The sequence below is a fragment of the Fistularia commersonii genome, chromosome 15, assembly GCF_037954325.1.
Source record: "Fistularia commersonii isolate RoL2024-O1a breed Wild chromosome 15, RoL_Fcom_v1.0, whole genome shotgun sequence".
Lineage (NCBI taxonomy): Eukaryota > Metazoa > Chordata > Actinopteri > Syngnathiformes > Fistulariidae > Fistularia > Fistularia commersonii.
In genome coordinates, this window is record NC_141298.1 from 9,731,734 (window position 1) to 9,751,563 (window position 19,830).

Genomic DNA, 19,830 nt, shown 5'->3' on the forward strand with positions numbered 1-19,830 from the left:
GCGCGAGCTAACTTATTTATTTATTTTTTATTTAATTTCTTTTATTTATTTTTTTAATGAATCATATTTAAATTTTGTTTTTTTTCAGGCGGGCGAATAGAGGCGCGCGCGCGCGGCCACGCTCACCTCGCTCCTCGAGCCTTAAAAGTTGCGGTCGGGCGCGCGCGGACGACGCAAGACAAAGCCGCGCGCGTGTCCACGTGCGCGCGGCGTCGGGAGGAAGAGGAGGAAGAGGAAGAAGAGGAGGAGAGGGGGAGGAGGCCGTGGGCTGTGGGCTGGCCCGGCCGTGTTTGCCGGAAGAGAGAGGGAGAGAGAGAGAGAGAAAGGGAGGGCGTGAAAAGGCAGTGAAACCCCACGGAACGCGCGTGCCGTGGGTCAGCGGCGGATCCCGGCGCTCGTCCGAGGGCGGGCGGACACACGCGGGAGAGCGGCGCGGCGCGGCGTGGCGTGGCGTGGCGTGACGGGACGCTACCGGGGAACCCCTCACACACACCCACGGCAGGAGGAGGAGGAAGAAGGGGGGGCTGCGGCGCACGTTCCGGTGAGTGAAACTTTTAAGTCCATTTAAAGTGCGCGTGTGTTTGCGGGTGGCTTTCCCACCGCACGCGCTACATTTATTTCCCTTTGAAGCGGAGTTCCGGTTCCTCGCGCGCAGCCGCACCGGATACCCCCCCCTACCCCCCCGTTTATTGCACGCGTGCCGCGACAGACACCCGCACCCCCGCGTGCCGCCTCACGCACCTGTCGGTCGAACTGCGGCACGCGGCGGCTTCCAAGCGGCGGCCCGCGAGCCCAACGGCGGCCCGAATTGTTTTCGTGTATAAAAAATAAATAAATCAATGAAAAAAAAATTAAAAATACATATATTATCTTATTTTGAGGAAAAAAAACAAAACAATGTGTAATTAATCATTTAAATCAATTTTTCCCCAAATATATGAATGTGTTTTCCATATATTTAAACACGCATGTTTCATAGTGAAAGTAGGCACAAAGTAGAGTCCACATTCTTTTTTAACGAATTATACTTTATTCTTTTACAATCAGTTTTTGTTCTATTTATTTTTATTTAATTATATTCACAATTATTCATTTAATTTTTTATGTATTTATTTTTATTAGTTCCTTTTTTTTTTTTTTTTAATTTTTATCTAGCTTGTCACTGTCTTGTCCTTGTATGTCTTGCTGCTGAACAATTTCCCAAGCATGGGATCATTAAAGAACATCTCACCTCATTATTTATAGATATCTTAAAGGTTTATGACCCTCCCCTCGCCCTTGTTTACCTCTTCCACAGTGATGGAAGCATCTCTCTCGCTCTAACGTGTGGAGAAGTTGCGCATTTTATATACAACGGCTAGCATCTTCCTCTGCCGCTTGGGGTTGAGTGCCAGATACCTGCAGAAGGCGCAGAATGTTTGGGCGTCCTATTAGGGGATTGTGAAAAATGTTAAGCTTCCAGGGATAATTCACAAAAACCCAACATTGCCGTGTAATGCAGTGTGCAGGAAATGCGTAGAATAATGCTACAGTCACTGAGCAAATCATATCCTGGGATATAGAACACCGCGCAGTGGTTGGTCACTGCCCTAGAAAATGCTTAATTTACCATAAAAGATAATTGAAATAATATATATGTAAACTTACACTGACACTGCAAAAAATCATATAAAATTTGACTGCAAAAGGTGAACCGCAATATCAACATCGGTGATTGGCTCTGCCCTCACGACCCTGTCCGATTAGCCATATAGATAATGAATGAACGTATGAATAAATGGAATATACCGTGATTTCCGGACTATTGAGCGCGCCTGAATATGAGCGGCACCGGCTAGCTGACCGCTATCTTCTTCTTCCTCCTGCACACTAAAACCATTATAGTGTTCTTCTTCTGTGTCGGAATTGAAGGGCCTCTGAATTTCACAGTAATTTCATTGGTCCGATGTGATGAGGCTAAATGTTTTGGCAGCATGAAGCTTGTTTGCCCAAAGAAATCCATGAATTAGCAGCATAATTTCTTAAGCATGTGAAAAAAGTAGCAGCTAGTCTGCAAATTACAGTAAATAAATACACAGACATATTGTAACGGATGGCACCAACTCTACTTCCTGCACAATGCAGGTCCAAACATTTGTAATTTAAAAACGTCAAGCTCGTTTTTATATATGTAAATATATGGGAGTTTTATTACTGCATGTCTGATAAAGCGTGGCATTGGATCCAATGACTGCAGTATTTGCTCTTGAGACACTGAGTCACTGTGTGAGTTTATAATAGGGGTGTAGTATTTTTTTCTAGAAACCGCAGTGCAAATACCCATGAGCGGCGGTGTAGTTTTCTCCATCTCTGTATTTGCTTTTTCTACAATGTCAAAGAAATAATAACCGTGTTATGTCTTTTTGGTTAATTAGGAAAAGAGAAAGAAAGAAGAATTCAATATGGCCGCTCAGGACTGAAAACATCTCACCCATCTACGTGTGTGTGCGCATCTGTGTGTATTTTCCAATATGGAAGTCTTACCCCAAATCCGTCCCCTTAACTTGATGGCTAATCCCTAAATTGAGTTAACCTGCAGATCTAGCTCTAATTTAGCAATGAGGCTGATTACTGATCGATTACTGATCAGCTCCCGAGTCTCTGATCAGGGGTTTTTATCTCAGACGTGCATGGAGGAGCAGTTAGTGCCGATGTTTTTGGGTCTTTTTATTAACCAGGAGTAGCTAGCGGGCGGCACAGGGGTTGGCACTTTGCGGCTAGAGCATCCCTGGTTGGGGGTCCCACAGAGGGCCTTTCTGTGTGGAGTTCCTCCAGGTTCTCCGCTTTCCTTAGACAGTCAAAAAACAGGAAGTAGGTTCATTGGCAACTCTAAATCACCCAGACGTGTGGGTGAGAATGAATGCTTGTATGTTTACATGACATGAACACTTGTATATCTACATGACGTGAATGAGAGGCTAAGGAACAAATGAATTAATGACACCAGGGGTGTCAAAATCAAAATGGCATTAATGTGGATGCAATGCAATCTAATGGCAGGATGCCGTCACTATGCGGGTACCGTGATCAGGATGAATTGTGGGAAATTGAGGTTATTGTCAATGCACATGTTTGATTTATCTATTTAAAGACAATCAGACCTTTTAAGACGTTTTCGCGGGCCCCATAAAAGAGATGTGGCGGACCACATTTGGCCCGCGGGCCTTGACTTTGACACGTGGAATACACCAACAGTAGTGTTGTTGTGCTAAAATGCTAAAACCGCCGATCGCTACCTGCAGCTTCACGTGACCATTGATCGGAAGTGAAAGCGGCACAGCTGCGTTTGAACAGAAAAGGTGCGCAGATCTGGTCGGGCTCGTTAAAATCCCGTCTTATCCGTTTGAGGCAATTATTCAGCCTCCACGTGCTTAAAATGATAAGAAAATCACACAGGGTTTGCGACTACATGAGTGATACGCAATACTTCAAGGCGGATTAAAACGTCCTCCCGGGGGAAGGGACGCCTGAATCTCCCTGTCCAACCTGATCTTTAGCTGCCAAAAGGTGCTTTCATTTTTAATGGCCATTTATCAACAGGAGAGTAAACATGGAGTTGATTGTCCTAAGAGCGCTGACAAGCGTTAGCGGCGGCCTTTCAACTTTATGTAAAATGTCACACTGGCGAAGTGGCGCTGATGAGTGTCGTTTTGCGTCGTTTCCCACACGTTTTGCTGTTTGATACCCCGATGCCCCCCTGAACACACACACACACACACTCTCCTCCAGCCTCCTCCGCTAATCACCCCGAGCTGAAGCCCATCCCAGTGAAAAAAAAGGGGACGTGTCAACAGCTTAGTGCTCCTTCAGCTCCTCTGGGAAATCACTTGAATAAGGCTGAGGGGACAGAAATCAGCGTTGCTGTGTTTGCAGGTGTGTGTGTGTGTGTGTGTGTGTCCTTACCCAGGAATATGGCATATGGAGTTGGCTTACTTGCTCCTGATAGGAGATTTCGGGGACCTGCCTGCATTTTGTTATCTGGAATTTATGTTCCTTCCGAGACCTCCTAGGAACTGATTCTGGTCACTCGAGGGCCGAAAAGACTCGTACAAACCGCAGGAAGTGCTTTTATGTTCCCGGTGTGTTTTCCCGACGTGTCTAAAGTGTGTTTAAGCTTCAGTTCCCTCAGATCTGCAAACGCCCCGGCAGAGCGGGTTCTCTGCGTGGCGTGGGTTCAACGCTGCGGCCGAGAGCTCCTCATCTGAAGCCTGATGAGCTTCTCGCGCCGCCATCACCCGCTGCGGCGCTTCACTTACAAAGGCTAGCCCTGTTAGCATCCGCCTCTGTGGAACCGTGCCCCATCTCCCGCCGTTTGCTTGTCTGTGTGTGTGTGTGTGTGTGTGTGTGTGTGTGTGTGTGTGTGTAGCTGCTGCACAATCACTGTTTCATGGCTAATTAGCACATCAAGTTAACAAAGTCACAGCCCCCTCGCCTCCACCCCCCGCCCCCCGCAGTCAAAGGAAGCGGGTGAAGCGTGGCATGTAAGAACCAGAAATGATGGGTTCATCTTCAGTTATGAGGCTTTCCGTCTCCCGTGTGTGTGTGACTTCCTGTGCTGTTTCAAGTAAAAATGGCCGGCGACGCCCCACACAGGTGAGCGGAAACGCTCGTCGGAGCCTCCAGGTGTTAGCCGGTTCCTGAGAGGCGTCTGGATGAAACAACCTGTGACTGATTATCCAGAAAGAGGAAGTGGTTAACTCACTTCCAGACACTGGCTCTGTCTACTCTGCGCCTCTGCAACACGCCGGCATTTATCTACAGTACCACTTTCCTGGGAAAAGGGAGGCAAAAGAGTGAAAATTCAGCCCGTCTGAGGTTGCAACGCTGCGTCAAGGACATCTCAAAAACATGGCCGATCCCACCGGGTCGCCTCCAGACATGGACCAATCAATGCGCCCGCTCGATGGAAGCAGGAAATGTGCAGATGGATGGTGTTGTCTGGAAAACAGACCGGGGGGGGGGGGGGGACAAAATATCCCGAGAAAGGCTCGATCGGTCCAGGTGGCAGCTTCGAGAGGCGCTTTTTGGCCAACTAGCTAACGTTAGCAGAGCGAGCTGATTCACGTGACAGGTGACTCACTCATTCATTCATTCATTCACTCAGGCTGCAGAGGCTACATGAGGGGTTCATCCTGGACTTCTCACCTGTCAATCACAGGGCCACATATAGAAAATACAACTATTCACCCTCTCATACACATGTCATATTGAGACTGAAACATTCACCCTTTTATTCAAATGTCATATTTAGACAACAGTTCACCCCATCATGTATGTTATATAGACACAGGAAACCATTCATCGTCTCATTCACAGGTCATATAGAGACATACAACTTTTCACAATCTCATGATGACAAACCCAAAAGGAAACATCAGCCAAAATAGTTCCAGAGCTGTGCATGCCATGCTAGCGGCGGCTAATACAGCCGTCTCCTCCTTCATCCCCCATAAAAGTCAGATAAACACAATTAAGCGGCTTGACTTATGATGCCGAATGTGCGTGTGTGTTTGCGGGCGGCGCTCATTAGCCCAGTGGAGCGCGTGGCCACATCTGCATGATAGTCTTCATTATTCAAAGCACGAGCGGCGAGGACTCTCAGGGTCCTCAGATCTTCCAGTTAACCCTGACCAAGTGCTTCTCTGCTTCCACTCCACCTCTACCTCCATCCCCTCCACCTCCCAACCTCATTAGCCGGCGAGCTAACGGCCCCGTGCAGCAGCGGTCCAGCCCGAGCCCTAGAGTCATTTTATATTTCACTTTAAACCGTAATGAAATTAACCGCAGTGGCTCTTTGATGTTTATTTCAGGGCCTTGGTCTTTTTAAAAAAACAGCACGCGCGAATCCAGCAGGCACCTTCCCCCACCTTCACCGTTTCCGTATGGCTAGAAAGCAGTGACTTCATCACAATCAGATTTACAAACTAAAATCTGTTTAAATCTCATATCGGCTTTCTTCACTCTTAGAAACTGGAGAACACAAAAAGGCCCGTTTTTATCAAAAAGTTATGGTTTTACCTGCCTACAAGTGAAGTCCTATTCTGAAAAGAGTTTGGACATGTAATCCTCCGTTTTGAAAGTGAGGAGAGGAAAAAATAAATGGATGGTTACACTTGACTTGCTAACTCTAGCTTGCCATCACTGTATTCTGCAGTCAAGGAGTCACAAGAAGAATCCCTGGAATCACGAGCGCCCCCTACAAGAGAACTGCGTGCCTTACTTGGTGGCTCTTTTCAAATGTTTTATGGTCGCTCAGCGCAAAAAACTACCGTATTTAGCGGACCATAAGGCGCGCTGCATTAGAAGGCGCAATAAGAATGAACGGCTCTATTTTCATACATAAGGTGCACGGTATTATAAAGCGCATGATAAAACATACAATATATTAAGTGAAACAAAATAGTTTCGTCAAACTTTATTCAACTCCTTCACTGGTTTATTAACCCAGTGTTCAATTTTGTCCTCTAACTATGACCATCTCTCATTTTTCGCTGGGCAACATCTGCTTGCTTCCTCCACTTCCGTACCATCGATTCATTCATGTTGAATTCTTTCACGGCTGCTCTATTCCCATCATCCACGGCGTGACTGATCACCTTGAGTTTGAATTCCGCTTCGTAAGCATGTCTCTTAATAGGTGCCATTTTTGGGGGTCCTGATACACACAAATATAGAGTAATATTATGTGCAGGTAAGTGTACTACGTAGTTCTCTGATTGGTTTATCGTTGCTGCTGGCGATAGCAGACACTTGACGTTAGTGTGAGGTTGGAACAACGTTGTATTCCAGCCAATGTTCCCTCTAAGCTACGCAAATGCGCACTGCTTGCGCACTCTCCCCGCACGAGAAAACCGATCGAGCACAGTGAGTGCGCTGCAAATGAATTAGATATACAACATTTTTTTCTGTATCATTTTGCTGTGTAACACTGTGAGTGACAGATGTCCATCCGATCATACGATACAATGCAATTACGCTAGGCAGCCAATCACGGCATTGACAATACTTGCGCACGTGCTCTGCCCGTACACACTATATAACAATGATAACAGTGTGGTGGAGTTAAGAGACGCTAATGCTAACATGCTAACCCCTTATCATGCCGAAACAAGCGGACTGTGAATGTGATCCGGCCAAATAAGAAATGCGGTTCTTTTAAGTTGGAATGGCTGTTGGAGTTCATGCAAATAGAAGAACAAGCGGTGAAACTGGGTGAGATTTTTTTCTTTTTTCGAGTGAGGAAGGTCTGCTCTGCAAAACATGCAGCAAAACTAAAGTAGTAAGCGAGTTTTCTGATGGAAAATATGGACTAAATGGAAGCTATGATCCCAGGTGTGATACTGGTGTGTGGCCACAGTGTGCACGTCTAATGTTGTTCACAGGGGTCCTCGGTGTGCTCAGGGAGGTTGTCTGTATGCTCAGAGACATGAAATATTAGAGAGAACATTTATTCCAGCTCTACATATGAGTTATCTAACATTGTCCAACATTGCAAACCACATTCAACCAACTTTAGAACAACGTCTCCATGTCAGGTGGGAACGGTCCGGCCGTCAATCAAGCGGAGCGGCTTCGTCACTTGGCAAAGTCGCACTTAAAACATTTTGACAGATTTTTGAGCGCAGTGTGCCACATAAAATTGGTTGGAGGTCAGTAAGCACAATAATTCATACTTAAGGCACACTGGATTTGAAGGTGCATGGCCAATTTTTGGGAAAATTCACGGATTTCAAGTGCACCATATAGTGCAAAAAGTACAGTAGTAAAACACATCCAGTTGCTGACAAAAAACACCGTACATTGGAAAAGTAGTTCATAAAGCAAAAGTGTTTAAACATTTTAATAGCAGCATCCAGAGACACAGCAATACGGTCTTAGTGCAAAGCATGCCAGCAGTCAGCCGTCATTGCGCAATCTACATTGAGGCTCAACACTTCACAGCTTCACCACACATCTCTTCTCAGTATTTGAACAGTAAATGTGAAAATCCGGGTCCCTTAAATAAACCTGGTAAAGTTAAATGAAAAATATCTTTATAGTGCAAATCACTGATAAATACAACCATTTCATTATTTTTCCACTTTGCATTTTTTTCTTTCCAAGATTGGCAAGTGAGGCAAGGCTTCTCCTGCCTCCCCTGACTGCATGTCACTGCTGGAAAGCAATCTGAAAGATGCGTGTGTGTGTGTGTCATAAGTCTGTCCCCCCCCCCATACACACACACACACACACACACACACTCTGCCTCCCCCTCCGTCACCCCCAGACAGCTCTGCCATCCCCAGGGGGGTACAGGACTTTAAAAATGTGGGCCGGCGGCATATTCCGGCTTAAAATTATAATCCGGCTTGTAGCGGCGAGGAGTCCGGCGCTCCATGGCGGCGTAAAGACGCGTTTTTCGACAGATGGCGTCCATTCCAGGTTCGTCGGCGCCCCCCCTCACCACCTCCCTTCCCCTCGTACTGCAGGGGTGGATTTGTTTTTCAGTTCTACCCGACCGTTATCGTACCAGATTGTGTGTGTGTGTGTGTGTGTGGCCGATAACGACTGTGAACAGCGACCGTAATACTGGAGTATCGCGTGCGAGTACTCGGAGTCACCCGGGGCGTCACAGTCGTCAAAAGATCTGAGCAGAGACCTTCCTCGACGTTTTCCTTTTGATGCCGGGAAGCGTCTGGGCTGATCCTGCGCTGCGTTCGGTGTCTGCGGGAAAACAGACGCTGTTTTTCTTTGAGGTCACCTCCAACTTAAGCAGCATTTTCAGGGTTCTTCTGCTTTTTCCTTCAAGTATCTGAGCCTTTTGTAATATTCAATTTTACCCTTGAATCCCTGGATATGATGGGATGGTGTCGGAATTGTTCGCATGCCGCTCCGTTGAGAAGCGCTGACGTTAGCAGGAAGTAGCTGTCGGTGAAAATAAACCCCCCTGCCGTCAGGAGGATGGACAACTGGTGGCAGGTTACGTGCGACGCTGTTGGCGTGACGATGGTCTGCTTCTGAAATTCATCCTCCGAAGGTGGACGTGGTGTGTGTGTGTGTGTGTGTGTCTGTATTATAATGAACAGTGAGTCACCAGGAGCTGCCTGCTAATGGCCTGGCCCCCCAGACCTTCTCCCCATGACCTTCTCCAAAAACAAACAAACAAACACCAACCACTGCAGATCCCTAGGGATGGATGAGGAGACAGAGGAGAGGCAGAAGAATCGATATCTGGACGAGACGTCTTTCAACGAAGACATGCTGGACTATTAAGTCAGTAGTTTAATAAGCTTCTGCAGCAGCAGGTGGGACAGGAACTGTTTCCCATCGGTTTGGTCGTCTATTCATTTCAGAGGCGGATAGCATCGCAATGCTAGTCACGCTTTAGAGCAGGGGTGTCAAAAGTCATTTTCACAGACGGCCACATCAGCATAATGGTTGCCCTCAAAGAGCCGCATGTAACGGTAACTTAATGTAAAATAAATGAAACTAAAATAAACTAGTCCTTAATGTTAAATATTCTGAATTTATTACTCCCTCAAATCCAAAATGTTACATATGCATCGCCGTCTTTCTTGAAACGGCCTTCCATCTGCATCAACTTTTCTCTCCCTGGACATTTTGGGATCATTTCAAGACAATCAGACCTTATAAGATGTTCTCGCGGCCACATAACATTTTATGTACATAAAGGGACATATTTGGCCCCTGGGCCTTGAGTTTGACACACACACACACACACACACACTGAGAGCTCGTGAAAAACCTGGTTGCACGTTTCTTGGTGTGACCTGGCCTCTCGCCCGATGACAGCTGGAATTGGATGACAGAATGAAGATCTGACTAAAATATGACTTTCAATCCTTAATTTGTCTCTTCTTTCCTAACGATTGACCCAAAAAAAATAAACAGGAATAGAAATTCCAGGCCGTATAATCCGGATTATTCAGTGTAAATGGAGCTGTAAAGGGTGAAATCCAGGAATTATCCAGGCCCCTGGTCGATCACAGCCCTCCCTAATTACCCCCCCACACACACACACTCACACACACACACCGCCCCTTGGCCAGCTTTAATCAGACGCGTGGCGGATCAAGTGCTTCGTCCCTCTTAGCTGAAAGCGAGCCGCGCCGCCGGGGGAGACGAAACCCGGGGCAACCGACGTCCCCGCCGGCTCGTTGCCGAGAGAACGCCATGTAATAACCGGCGGTGACTCAGACGAGACGACCGGCGTTTACATAATCCCTCCTTTTATTCCGGATTTTGGCGTCCGGGCAGAGAGAGAGGAGCGGAGTAAACAAAGGTTTTCAGTGGAAAAATCAGCTCCCGGAGGCGTTTGCTGATGGATCCGTGTTCAGCAAGTGGTGTTGATATGCACACACACACAAACACACCTAGAAAGGACATGCTGCCCTGCACTGAGCGGCGAGCAGATTCCCCCCTCCCCCCCCGCGGGGACAGTGTGTGTGTTGATGGAGGCGGAGCAACTTGTCGTTGGTGGCCAACATGGCATCGCCACGCCCACCCAGTCCTATGGTCACATGGTCAAATGCTCCTGCACAGTGAGGAAGAGAAGGGTTGCACCCTCGGTGTCATGATCCCACAGTATCTTTGCTTCTTCGTTCGGAAACCTCGGACAGCACACACTCATGCACACACACACTTCAGGGACGTATAATTGAGCGTGGCGTCAGGGGTCGGGACTTTGTTCTCCGCGATAATTTGCTGAAAGGGAAAAGAAAATCATCCGACCTCAGCACACGACCTAACCCTCCCACGCTAACCTCTGAGCTAGCTTGGAACTTCGACGAAAACAACTCGCCTTCGGATTTTTCCGATAGGGTGATTTAAGAATTAAAATAAACGCGGAGAGCCGAGTGAGAACCCGGTCAGAAAGCAAAATGTATTTCAGTGGAAGGGCCGTCATGTGTGATGCGGCGCTAACTAGCAGCTTACCGTCACTTGTGATCTTAACCGACGGCACCGCCGTTCAATGAGAGTGGCCATTGTTCCCAAACTGAAGGTCGGTAATCAGCATATTTACAGCCAACTGTAAATATCCGCCAGGATCGGGAGGAGGGGCGGGGCTGGTTCGTGAGACGGACCCTCGCCGGGTGACATTTCTCATATCCCGCGAAGGTCAACGGTGCAGGAAGCGGCGCCCTGTCAGCATGAGTCGGGGAGAAATAATTGGCTCACCCAATTTGCCAGTTTGCATTCTTCAATCCGGTGTAATCCCGGGGATTATTATTACCACCAGAGGGAGGTTGGCGGCGGCCGAGGTTTCCAGCCGTTCCAGTCTCGCGCCCAAGGCCGTTTTCTTTCGACGTCGTCTCACAGGTCAACCTCAACCCCCACCACGCCTCTTGCGATGGTTGTTACAGATGCAGCTAGCGCCGATTTGCACCGCCGGGCCCGCTTAATCTCCTGTATTGATTTGAAGTGTTCTGGGGATTAGCCGGTGGATGAGGAGAACGGTCTGGGCTAGGAGGTGCTGCGCCGTCCAGTATTGGCTCTGTGGGACTCTCGTTGTAGCTCTTTTATCACAAAAACGGCTCTCAGGGACTACAGTTCATGCGTTGTTAGCAATAAGCGTGATGCTAATGTTCTCTGAGCAATAACCTCCTTTACTAATACATCAATGTGGATTTTTTTTTCCTTGTGCTCAAAGGGAGGCCATATTTAAAATTTTTCCAGGTAGCCGATGTCATGCTATCAAGTTGGGGATTGCAGAATCGTCAACTGTGATTCGTTAACCGCCGACCGGCTCGGAGGAGGAAAGCTTCGTCTCTCTTCGAATCTCATGTTTAGCTAGTTTAGTTGACGGCACTATACTGCTTTGCTCTCGTGTTAGCTGTGAAGCGGGAGATGCCGATAGCACGGCGTGACTTCTCCGACGCTAATTCAATCTTCTAAAAATGGAAGCGAGAACTGAAACCTGATCTTCCTCTGTTAAAGCCTGCTCTTCCCTTCTGCTATTTTAGCTAAGCGGTAATTTGTTTGCCGGCTCCGACGATAAGAGGCATTGCCATGGGCTCGGACATGGAGATGGGGTCACGTCAGGGCGAAATCCATTCAAATTTGCTACGTAGGTGGTAATTATCGGGTAGCTGAAAGACACATTTTGGTCGTGACTAAGCTAGGCCAACATGCCCATATTTAACTGCTTCTTCTCATTGCAAGGGTTTAGCAACGCCGTTACAAGGAACAGCAGCAGAGGCTGGCAGTTAGCATTAGCATTAGCGCTATTTTCTGTTGTGTGTTTGCCTGAGACAGAGTTTTTAAAGACCTATGGAGGGGGATATATATTTAGCATCAGGCGTTGGTGATGTTTATACACCGTGCCAAACTCCCACTCTGCACTGCTTCTTTCCCGCTAAGCCGCGACTGCAGCGCCCAAGGCTCCGCCTCCGCGCTTCGGCGCCGCTGACGACAGGGTTTGCAGCTGATTACTGCGCCCCCTTATTTTTCCCTCGGCAGGGGCAGGGTCCCGATCTGCTAAACATCGAGGGGGAAATCACCGCTAGCTTTTGTTAGCCACCGTGACAGCAGCCACGCTAGGACAGCTAGTGTGTGTATGTGAGTGTGGGTGAAACGTCTGCTTCGATCCGCTCACCAAAAACAACTTCAAGTGTGTGTGTGTGGGCCCGTGTGTGTGTGCTTGTGTGTGTGTGTGTGTGTGTGTGTTCACATGCACAAAAGCTAGCAGGCGTTGTCCTTAGCTGGCTCCGTCAGTCGTCAGCAGCACGCGTCCCTGCCGGGGGATTCCATCCATCCATCCACCCACCCCCTCCATTTTTCTTCTTCTTCTCTTGTTTTCCTCGGCGGCTTAGCGTGACCTGCCCCTTCGTCTGAGGAGATGAAGGGCGACAGGAGGAAGCCGATCTTCCTGTGGCGGTCCGGGGAGTATCCCTCGCCGCGCATCGGCCCGGAACGACGTGGATCATCACGCTAACGGAGAAAGCCCTCTAATGGCGTTCACGACTGGTTGATCCAAAGCTCACGGGACTGACTAATCCTTAACTGGTTTGACGTGAGGTTCAGCACCTGATGTATTTCCCGCCAAAGTAAAAGCGCGCTTTCCCATGTTGTCTGACACGAGCTGTCATAACAGCGCTACTGTCACGATTGTGTTCTGTGTGTGTGTGTGTGTGTGTGTGTGTGTGTGTGTGTGTGCGTTTTGGCTCTGCGTTCCTGCCTGACTACTCAGAACCAATAAGGATTTAAATGAATTCAAACACGAAGCAGGTGGCTGCTGATAATCAATTAATAAACACTCATTTGGTGACCTGTCAATCAAGAGATGGAACTGAAAGACAGACTGAGCGGTTTTATTGGTTTTATCTCCGTGTTTCCCAACTGGAAGAATGAATAACTGCAAATATATATAAATACATAGTGAATATATTGGTAGAGGGATGCTGGAACTGGAGCTGCCAGGCAAGAGGTCTCGAGGACGACCAAAGAGAAGATTTATGGACGTAGTGAGAGAGGATATGAAGGTAGTTGGTGTGAGAGAGGAAGATACAGAGAATAGGGTTAGATGGAGAAAGTTGACTCGCTGTGGCGACCCCTGACGGGAAAAGCCGAAAGAAGAAGAAGAAGAAGAAGAAGATATATAAATACATAAATAGACATTTGAGGCTCTTGACAAAAAGTCCTGTATGATGTCGGTCTGGTGGTCGTCATGGCGACCCCCCCCCCCCCCATTCTCATGTTCGGCAGATTATGTGATGATGATATTTCAAAAGTGCAACAGTTCCCCTTTTTGTGCCTCCTGAATGGAGTCCAGCTTTCAAGCACACACACACACCCTCACACACACCCAATTCCAATTAAAAGCACAGAAAGTGTTGAGTAATAAACGCCATGATAAAGGTATTACAAGGAAGGGGGTAAAAAAAAAGCAGAAGAGGAGATAAGAGCGAGGAAGTGGCTGCCGCCAGTGTAACAGGAATCGTCAAATTAAATGGAAGAGGGGAAGATAGAGGTGAAGAGCGATTACATTGATTACATAATTACATCGTCATAAAGCATCATTTAAAAACGGTGCCAACCCGGGCCTCCGTAAGCGTAGCTTTCAGCACCAAGGTAAACTGACATTTTTAGCAAATTCCGGCCCGTGTTAGATTGCTATCAAGTGGAAACCCGACGTAGCGGAAGCCAATGACCTTGATGTGCTTTCACACACTCGCACACAAACACAAAAACACACAATGTATTTTCTCCGAGTCCCGGCTTGGCTCAACCTCAGCTTGCAGACAAAAATGGCATCTTCGATTTAATACTCTTGGAGGAGCTGTTTGCATCTAAGCATGCTCCGGTGAACTCCGACAGGAAAACGCATGTGTAGTATAAACCATCAGTGTGTTAGCATTAGCTAACACACCTGTCGTCTACCAGTGTGTTAGCATTAGCTAACACACCTGTCGTCTACCAGTCGTGTGTTAGCTAATGCTAACACACAACAGGTAGACGTGAGCATGTCCAGACTGAACCGGAAACATTATGGAAACATTACTTGTATCTCCAAAGCTGCAAAGTCACTGAAAAAAATGCATCACAACTTGAGGGGCGGAGCTCACCTGTCAATCACAGGGCCACATATTGAGTGGAACATGGAGAACCCACAGGAAGAACGTGGAACCCGATTCCAATTATCTTTTTGTTTAATTCATGTTCTTCCCGTCCTGCTTTGATTGACAGCTCCCGTCTCCAGCTCCGCTGAGGGTCCACCCGCATTATGGCCACGAGCGGGGACCCCGGCCGCGGGGGGTCTGAGCCGGCCTTTGACAAGCAGCCCGACGCACTCACAGACATCATGGCCGCCATGACCACCGAGGAAGCGTGCGGTCCGCCCGCCAACGGCGTGAGGGACGGCCGCGGCCCACAGGAAGTTTCTGTGGCGAGGGCTCCCCCGCCGCGGCCCCACCTGTCTGGGAGGAAGCTGTCCCTTCAGGAGAGGGGCACCTACCTGTCCTCAGGGGCCGGCGGCGGCGTGTCACCCCGGGTAGCCCGCAGGCCAACCGTGGAGTCCAAACGCGTGTCCATATCAGACTCTCAGGTGAGGAAGCATCATCTCTTTGGGTGTCACACAATCAATCAGGCAATCAATCAAACTGTCATGTGACCACGGTGGGCCTTTAAGTCACATTTGAAGAAGCGACGGCACACAATTCCCGACACACACACACACACACGAGTCCATCTGCTGTGAGATGCATGGTCTCTTAAAGCTGCATGCCAAAAAAAACTCCAAAAATGGTGGCCGCAGCATCGTCGCCAGGCAACCATCAGGGATGAAAAGCGAGGGTTCATGCTTTTTTTTTTTTTTTTTTTTTTGGTTCCCGGGGGGGACGTCCTGGTTCCTGGAGCCGAAGAACAACGGAGGAAAGGTCAAAGAGAAAGGGAGGTCAAACTGAGCGTGAGCAGGAAAAAAAGCACATGCAGGGTTGTGGTTTGGACCAGTGGTGACATTTAGAGTCAAATAGGGGAGAAAAAGGGCATTTAAATAGAAAGAACGCATCTTGCCGCAGGACACTTCAGCATGCACACAGAAATGAAACAGAAATGGAACCTACAACCTTCTGATCTGAAGGGACACCCACTCTACCAAGAGCCCGTGATTGAATTGGCTTAACAGAACTCCATTGAAAAAATAGTAGATTTTGTGGCGTCGACTAGCTGCTCAATCAATCAATCAATAGCGGGGGTTACAAAAACATAAAGTAGGGTGCACTATCGGACCTTCATTTTAGATTTTCATTTTAGCATTCCTTAGCCCCAAAAATGTGTTAGCTAGCGAGCCGGTTCTGCATAATCACATTCTCATATTTCTCTGCATACAAGCTCCCAGCATAATCCTGAACCAAACACCCGAAGTCTGCTTAACAGAACTCCATTGGAAAAACGGTCGATTTTGTGGTGTCAACTTGCATTTCTCTGCACGTTCACACCCCTAGCGCAATCCTCAAACGCAATCCTCAAAACCCATTCTGTATCAAGTCACTCGCTAATATCGATGCTAGGACGCTAGGTCTTACGTACGCGAGCTGAAATATCCACTTCCTGTTGGTAATTCAAGTGCGTAGCATTCAGAGTTTCAGCCCCTGGCGCTCATTGTCAAGCCGGATTCCTTTTCGTGGCTGCGTTCCAAGGCGTGCGCACACACACACACACACACACACACACAATGCGGGGGGGAGCAGCTCCATTTCTTTCATGTAAGCGCTCTGCACTCACTCAAGCAGCTTGTTCTCTGCAGTCCCACCTGAGGAAAGGGATGATGGTAACAGGGAAGATGGGGGAGGATGCTGATCTTTGTAGCCCCCCCAATGTAACCATGTGACCACCTGGTCACACCTGTCTGCTTCCATATAAGGCATAAAGGAAAGAATACTACAATGTCAGTCATGCTTCCTTTGTCTTTTGGTGAGCAGCAGCCAGAGGTTTAAGCATCACGTAGGAACTTTTAGCATTAGCGGCTAACAGATGTGTTTGGTGTGTTTCTGAGTACGACTGCAGGCAGGAGTCATCAATCTAGCCTGTTTGAGCCGCTGAAAGAAGGGACGGCTTTTTGGGCCACAGCAACAACACACACACACACACACACATACACACACACACACACTTGCGGGCTAACTCAATCATGGCAGAGGAGTGAGGAGAACATTATTCCTTATCAAAGCGAGGATTTAGCACCAGAATCGATTTTTCCTTCCGTCCTTTTCTTTTTTTCTTCCCCTCGTCCTCCTCCAGCCTAGCCTGGACCGGGATCCCCGTTGCTTTCTATCTTCGCGTTGAAAATAAACGACACCATGTCATGTGTCGGAAGCGTCGCAGACGGTGTTCAAAACCCACCAGATGACCCCGTCTCGTCATTAGAAAATGTTAGCAATGCCGTTCTTAACGGCAGGCATTTCAAGATGGTGGCCCTGCATCTGGACGCGGGCTAGCAGCACAATCACGCTTTTTATGGCTGCTTTTAATATGAAAGGGAAAACCCCTTGTTTGGGTCATGGATAAGGTTGGAGGGTTTCTTTTTTTTAAGGGTGGAGGGATTTTTTATTTTAGGCCAATCAGCTCCCAGCCTTCCCCCCTCTTCTGGCAGCACTTCTTTCTCCCGTCGGTACCGCGGCATCGGGTTCCACCCTTTTGCTGCCGACCCGAATGGCGGATCATGATGTCATGAGACGGTACAGACGACAACTCCAGCCGCCCTATTCCGATGATAAATATACAAGCTGGCGTCGGTGCATCTGGGCCTCAGTAGGGCGTGAGCGCGATTGTGAGCATCCCCGATTGACTCAGCGGCGGCGGCGGCGCCTTCAAAGCCCCCTGCTGGCTCTTCTTCATCCATCGAGCCTTGACAGAGCGTTAACCGTGGCGCCGCGGCAACTGAGCCAGCCAACTAGCCCCCCCCCCTGCTCCTCTCTTTGACTTCTCCTCATTTGCCTCCTCCTTTATCCGCCGCTGCCCTATTTTCTTCCCCCGCCAGAGTTTCACGTCCGCTGCTCTCCCCCTTTGCCAAACGGCGGTGGCCTCCCGGCCCCCTCACGTCCGGAGGTGTTACGTGATCGGCGGCGCTTCTGAGGCGTCCCACCTGGCCGAGCGGGCGAGCGAGCGAAGGCTTAGCAAAACGCCGCGCTCTCAGCTCCGCCGCAACACTCTGTTTTATTACCGGTGCCTCCGCCTCCGCTCGTCCTGCGGCAGGCCTCGGGCTCCGGTCTGGCTTGCACGCATCCATCCATCACACACACGCACACACACACACACACATATACACACCTCCTCCCCACCCCCACCCAGAACTGTAATAGCTGATGCGGGCAAACACTTTCTGCTCATTGACGTTTGCTGTTTTGCTCCCCCCCCAACCCCCCGCCATATTGAAATGCCCTCAGCTACCCTCGCCCCCCCCCAGGCCTCCCCTCCTCCGTAGCGCCGGTTGCCATGGAGCTGTAAATCAGCCCATTTTCCGTCTAATGGACGGTAAACAGAGGCAACGTTTTCCTGCATCAGAAAGCCAGGCAACACCTTTTATCAGGTGGGGGGGGGGTTGTTTTTGAAAGCCAGTGATTCATCCATTCATTACATGCATGCACACACACACACACACACACACACACACACACACACACACACACACACACACACACACACTCACACACCTGTTCTTCTTCCCCTCTCTGCAGGACTGCATCCAGCTGAACCAGTACAAGCTGAAGAGTGAGATCGGCAAGGTGAGTCAGTTCTCCAGAAAGGGGGTGGGGGGTGCACATGCATGTCTTTTTCACGTGCACGCTCTTTCTTCACTGGCGCGCGTGCCCGCCGTGACCCCCCGTGACCGTGACCGTCATTTATTTATCAATTTGCTGTCGCTGGGATGAAACTGGCGCCCTCCGCCGCCGAGAGCGCGTGGGAGGGACCAACCCTCCGCGGCCAGAATGTTTAAAAAATGCATCTCATGAATGGAAAACGCCGGAAGCCTCTGGAATCTTCTTCTTCCACTGCCATCTGCTCCCCGAGTGACAATACGACTCGGCTTTGTCATGTAGATCGACCCTTCGGGAGCGGCTTTTGTTTCAGTGTGGCGGCGGCGGTCGACCGACCCGGCGAACCATGGTTCGGTGGTTCGGTTCCGTCGCCACGGCGATCTGACGTCCTTGTGTTGCAGGGCTCCTATGGCGTGGTCAAACTGGCCTACAACCAGGACGACGACAAGCATTATGTAAGTGGCGTCCTCCTCTTCCTCCCAGTTCCCATCCGGCACAACATGGTTGGAGATACCAGAGCTCTACTTGATACACACACACACACACACACACACACACACACACACACTCCTCTTCCTCGTCTTCCTCTTCCTCCTCCTCTTTATCCACTCCATCCTCTTCCTCCTCCTCTCCAGGAACTATTGATCCGCCACCTCTCCCCCTCCGCCCCTTGTTGCTTTTTGCAGGGAAATAGCGGGTGTGTGCGTGTGCGTGTGCGTGTGCGTGTGCGTGTGTGCCACTCCATCAGTCAGGCTGAGTTTAGCTGGTCAGCAGACGAGAAGGTCTCTCCACCTTCATCATGGCGCTTCATGGTCGGCCGTCCGCCAATGAAACCCAATGATGGGATGTTGTCATGACTCCGACCAATGGGAGGCCTTTGATTGGAGGAGGTGGTGGAGATGGAGGAGGTGGAGAGTTGGAGGAGCAGGTCAGGACATGGAGTTCCTTGCAGGTGTGAGGGCTATCACCGCCATCCTCCTCCACCTTCCTATGTCCTCTTCCCACCTCCACCCTCCTCCACTTGCCTATGTCCTCCATCCCCACCTTTGTCCTCCAATCATCTCCTCCTCGTGTCTCCTCCACGGTCCTCCCCCTCCAGCCTCCCCGACCCCAGCGTGGATTCTCTACCGCTGCATGGCGGGTAGAGCAGCGAATAGGGTGGAGCCTCCTGCCGCTTTCGATCCTCAGATGTATGAAAAGGACTACATCTGGGACGACAATGGCTCCAATCAGGAGCCGAGGACGCGCGCGCGCGCGCGCGCGCGTGTGTGTGTGTGTGTGTGTGTGTGTGTGTGTGAGTGAACACGCGGTAACAGGGGGTTATTTGAGCTGAAATGGATCGAGCTATTCATCCGAAGCTGCAGCCACACACACACACACACATTCATGCACATACACACACACACACACACCCTCCATTCTTATGTCATGTATTATTGTCTTTCATATTTTTGTTCTAGAGTCTGCTGCAGTATTTCTTCCTTTAAATACTGCACTCACTCTATGCAGTACTTACTACTCGTACCTCGATCCTGTC

At 49.2% G+C, this 19,830-nt stretch overlaps 1 protein-coding gene across 2 annotated transcripts in view; it reads left to right on the forward strand.

Annotated features, from left to right (window-relative positions):
• Positions 1–272: 272 nt before the first annotated feature.
• Positions 273–19,830, forward strand: part of camkk1a (calcium/calmodulin-dependent protein kinase kinase 1, alpha a) — a 31,566-nt gene continuing 12,008 nt past the window's right edge. Inside the window, exons 1-4 of one of the 2 annotated variants that reach the window (XM_086160286.1) lie at positions 273–541; positions 14,725–15,082; positions 18,213–18,260; positions 18,695–18,748. In XM_086160286.1, the coding sequence (XP_086016412.1) occupies positions 14,762–15,082; positions 18,213–18,260; positions 18,695–18,748 (423 nt within the window). In that variant the 5' untranslated portion in view covers positions 273–541; positions 14,725–14,761. The remainder of the gene's footprint in view (positions 542–14,724; positions 15,083–18,212; positions 18,261–18,694; positions 18,749–19,830) is intronic. The other variant, XM_086160287.1, reaches the window with a different exon arrangement.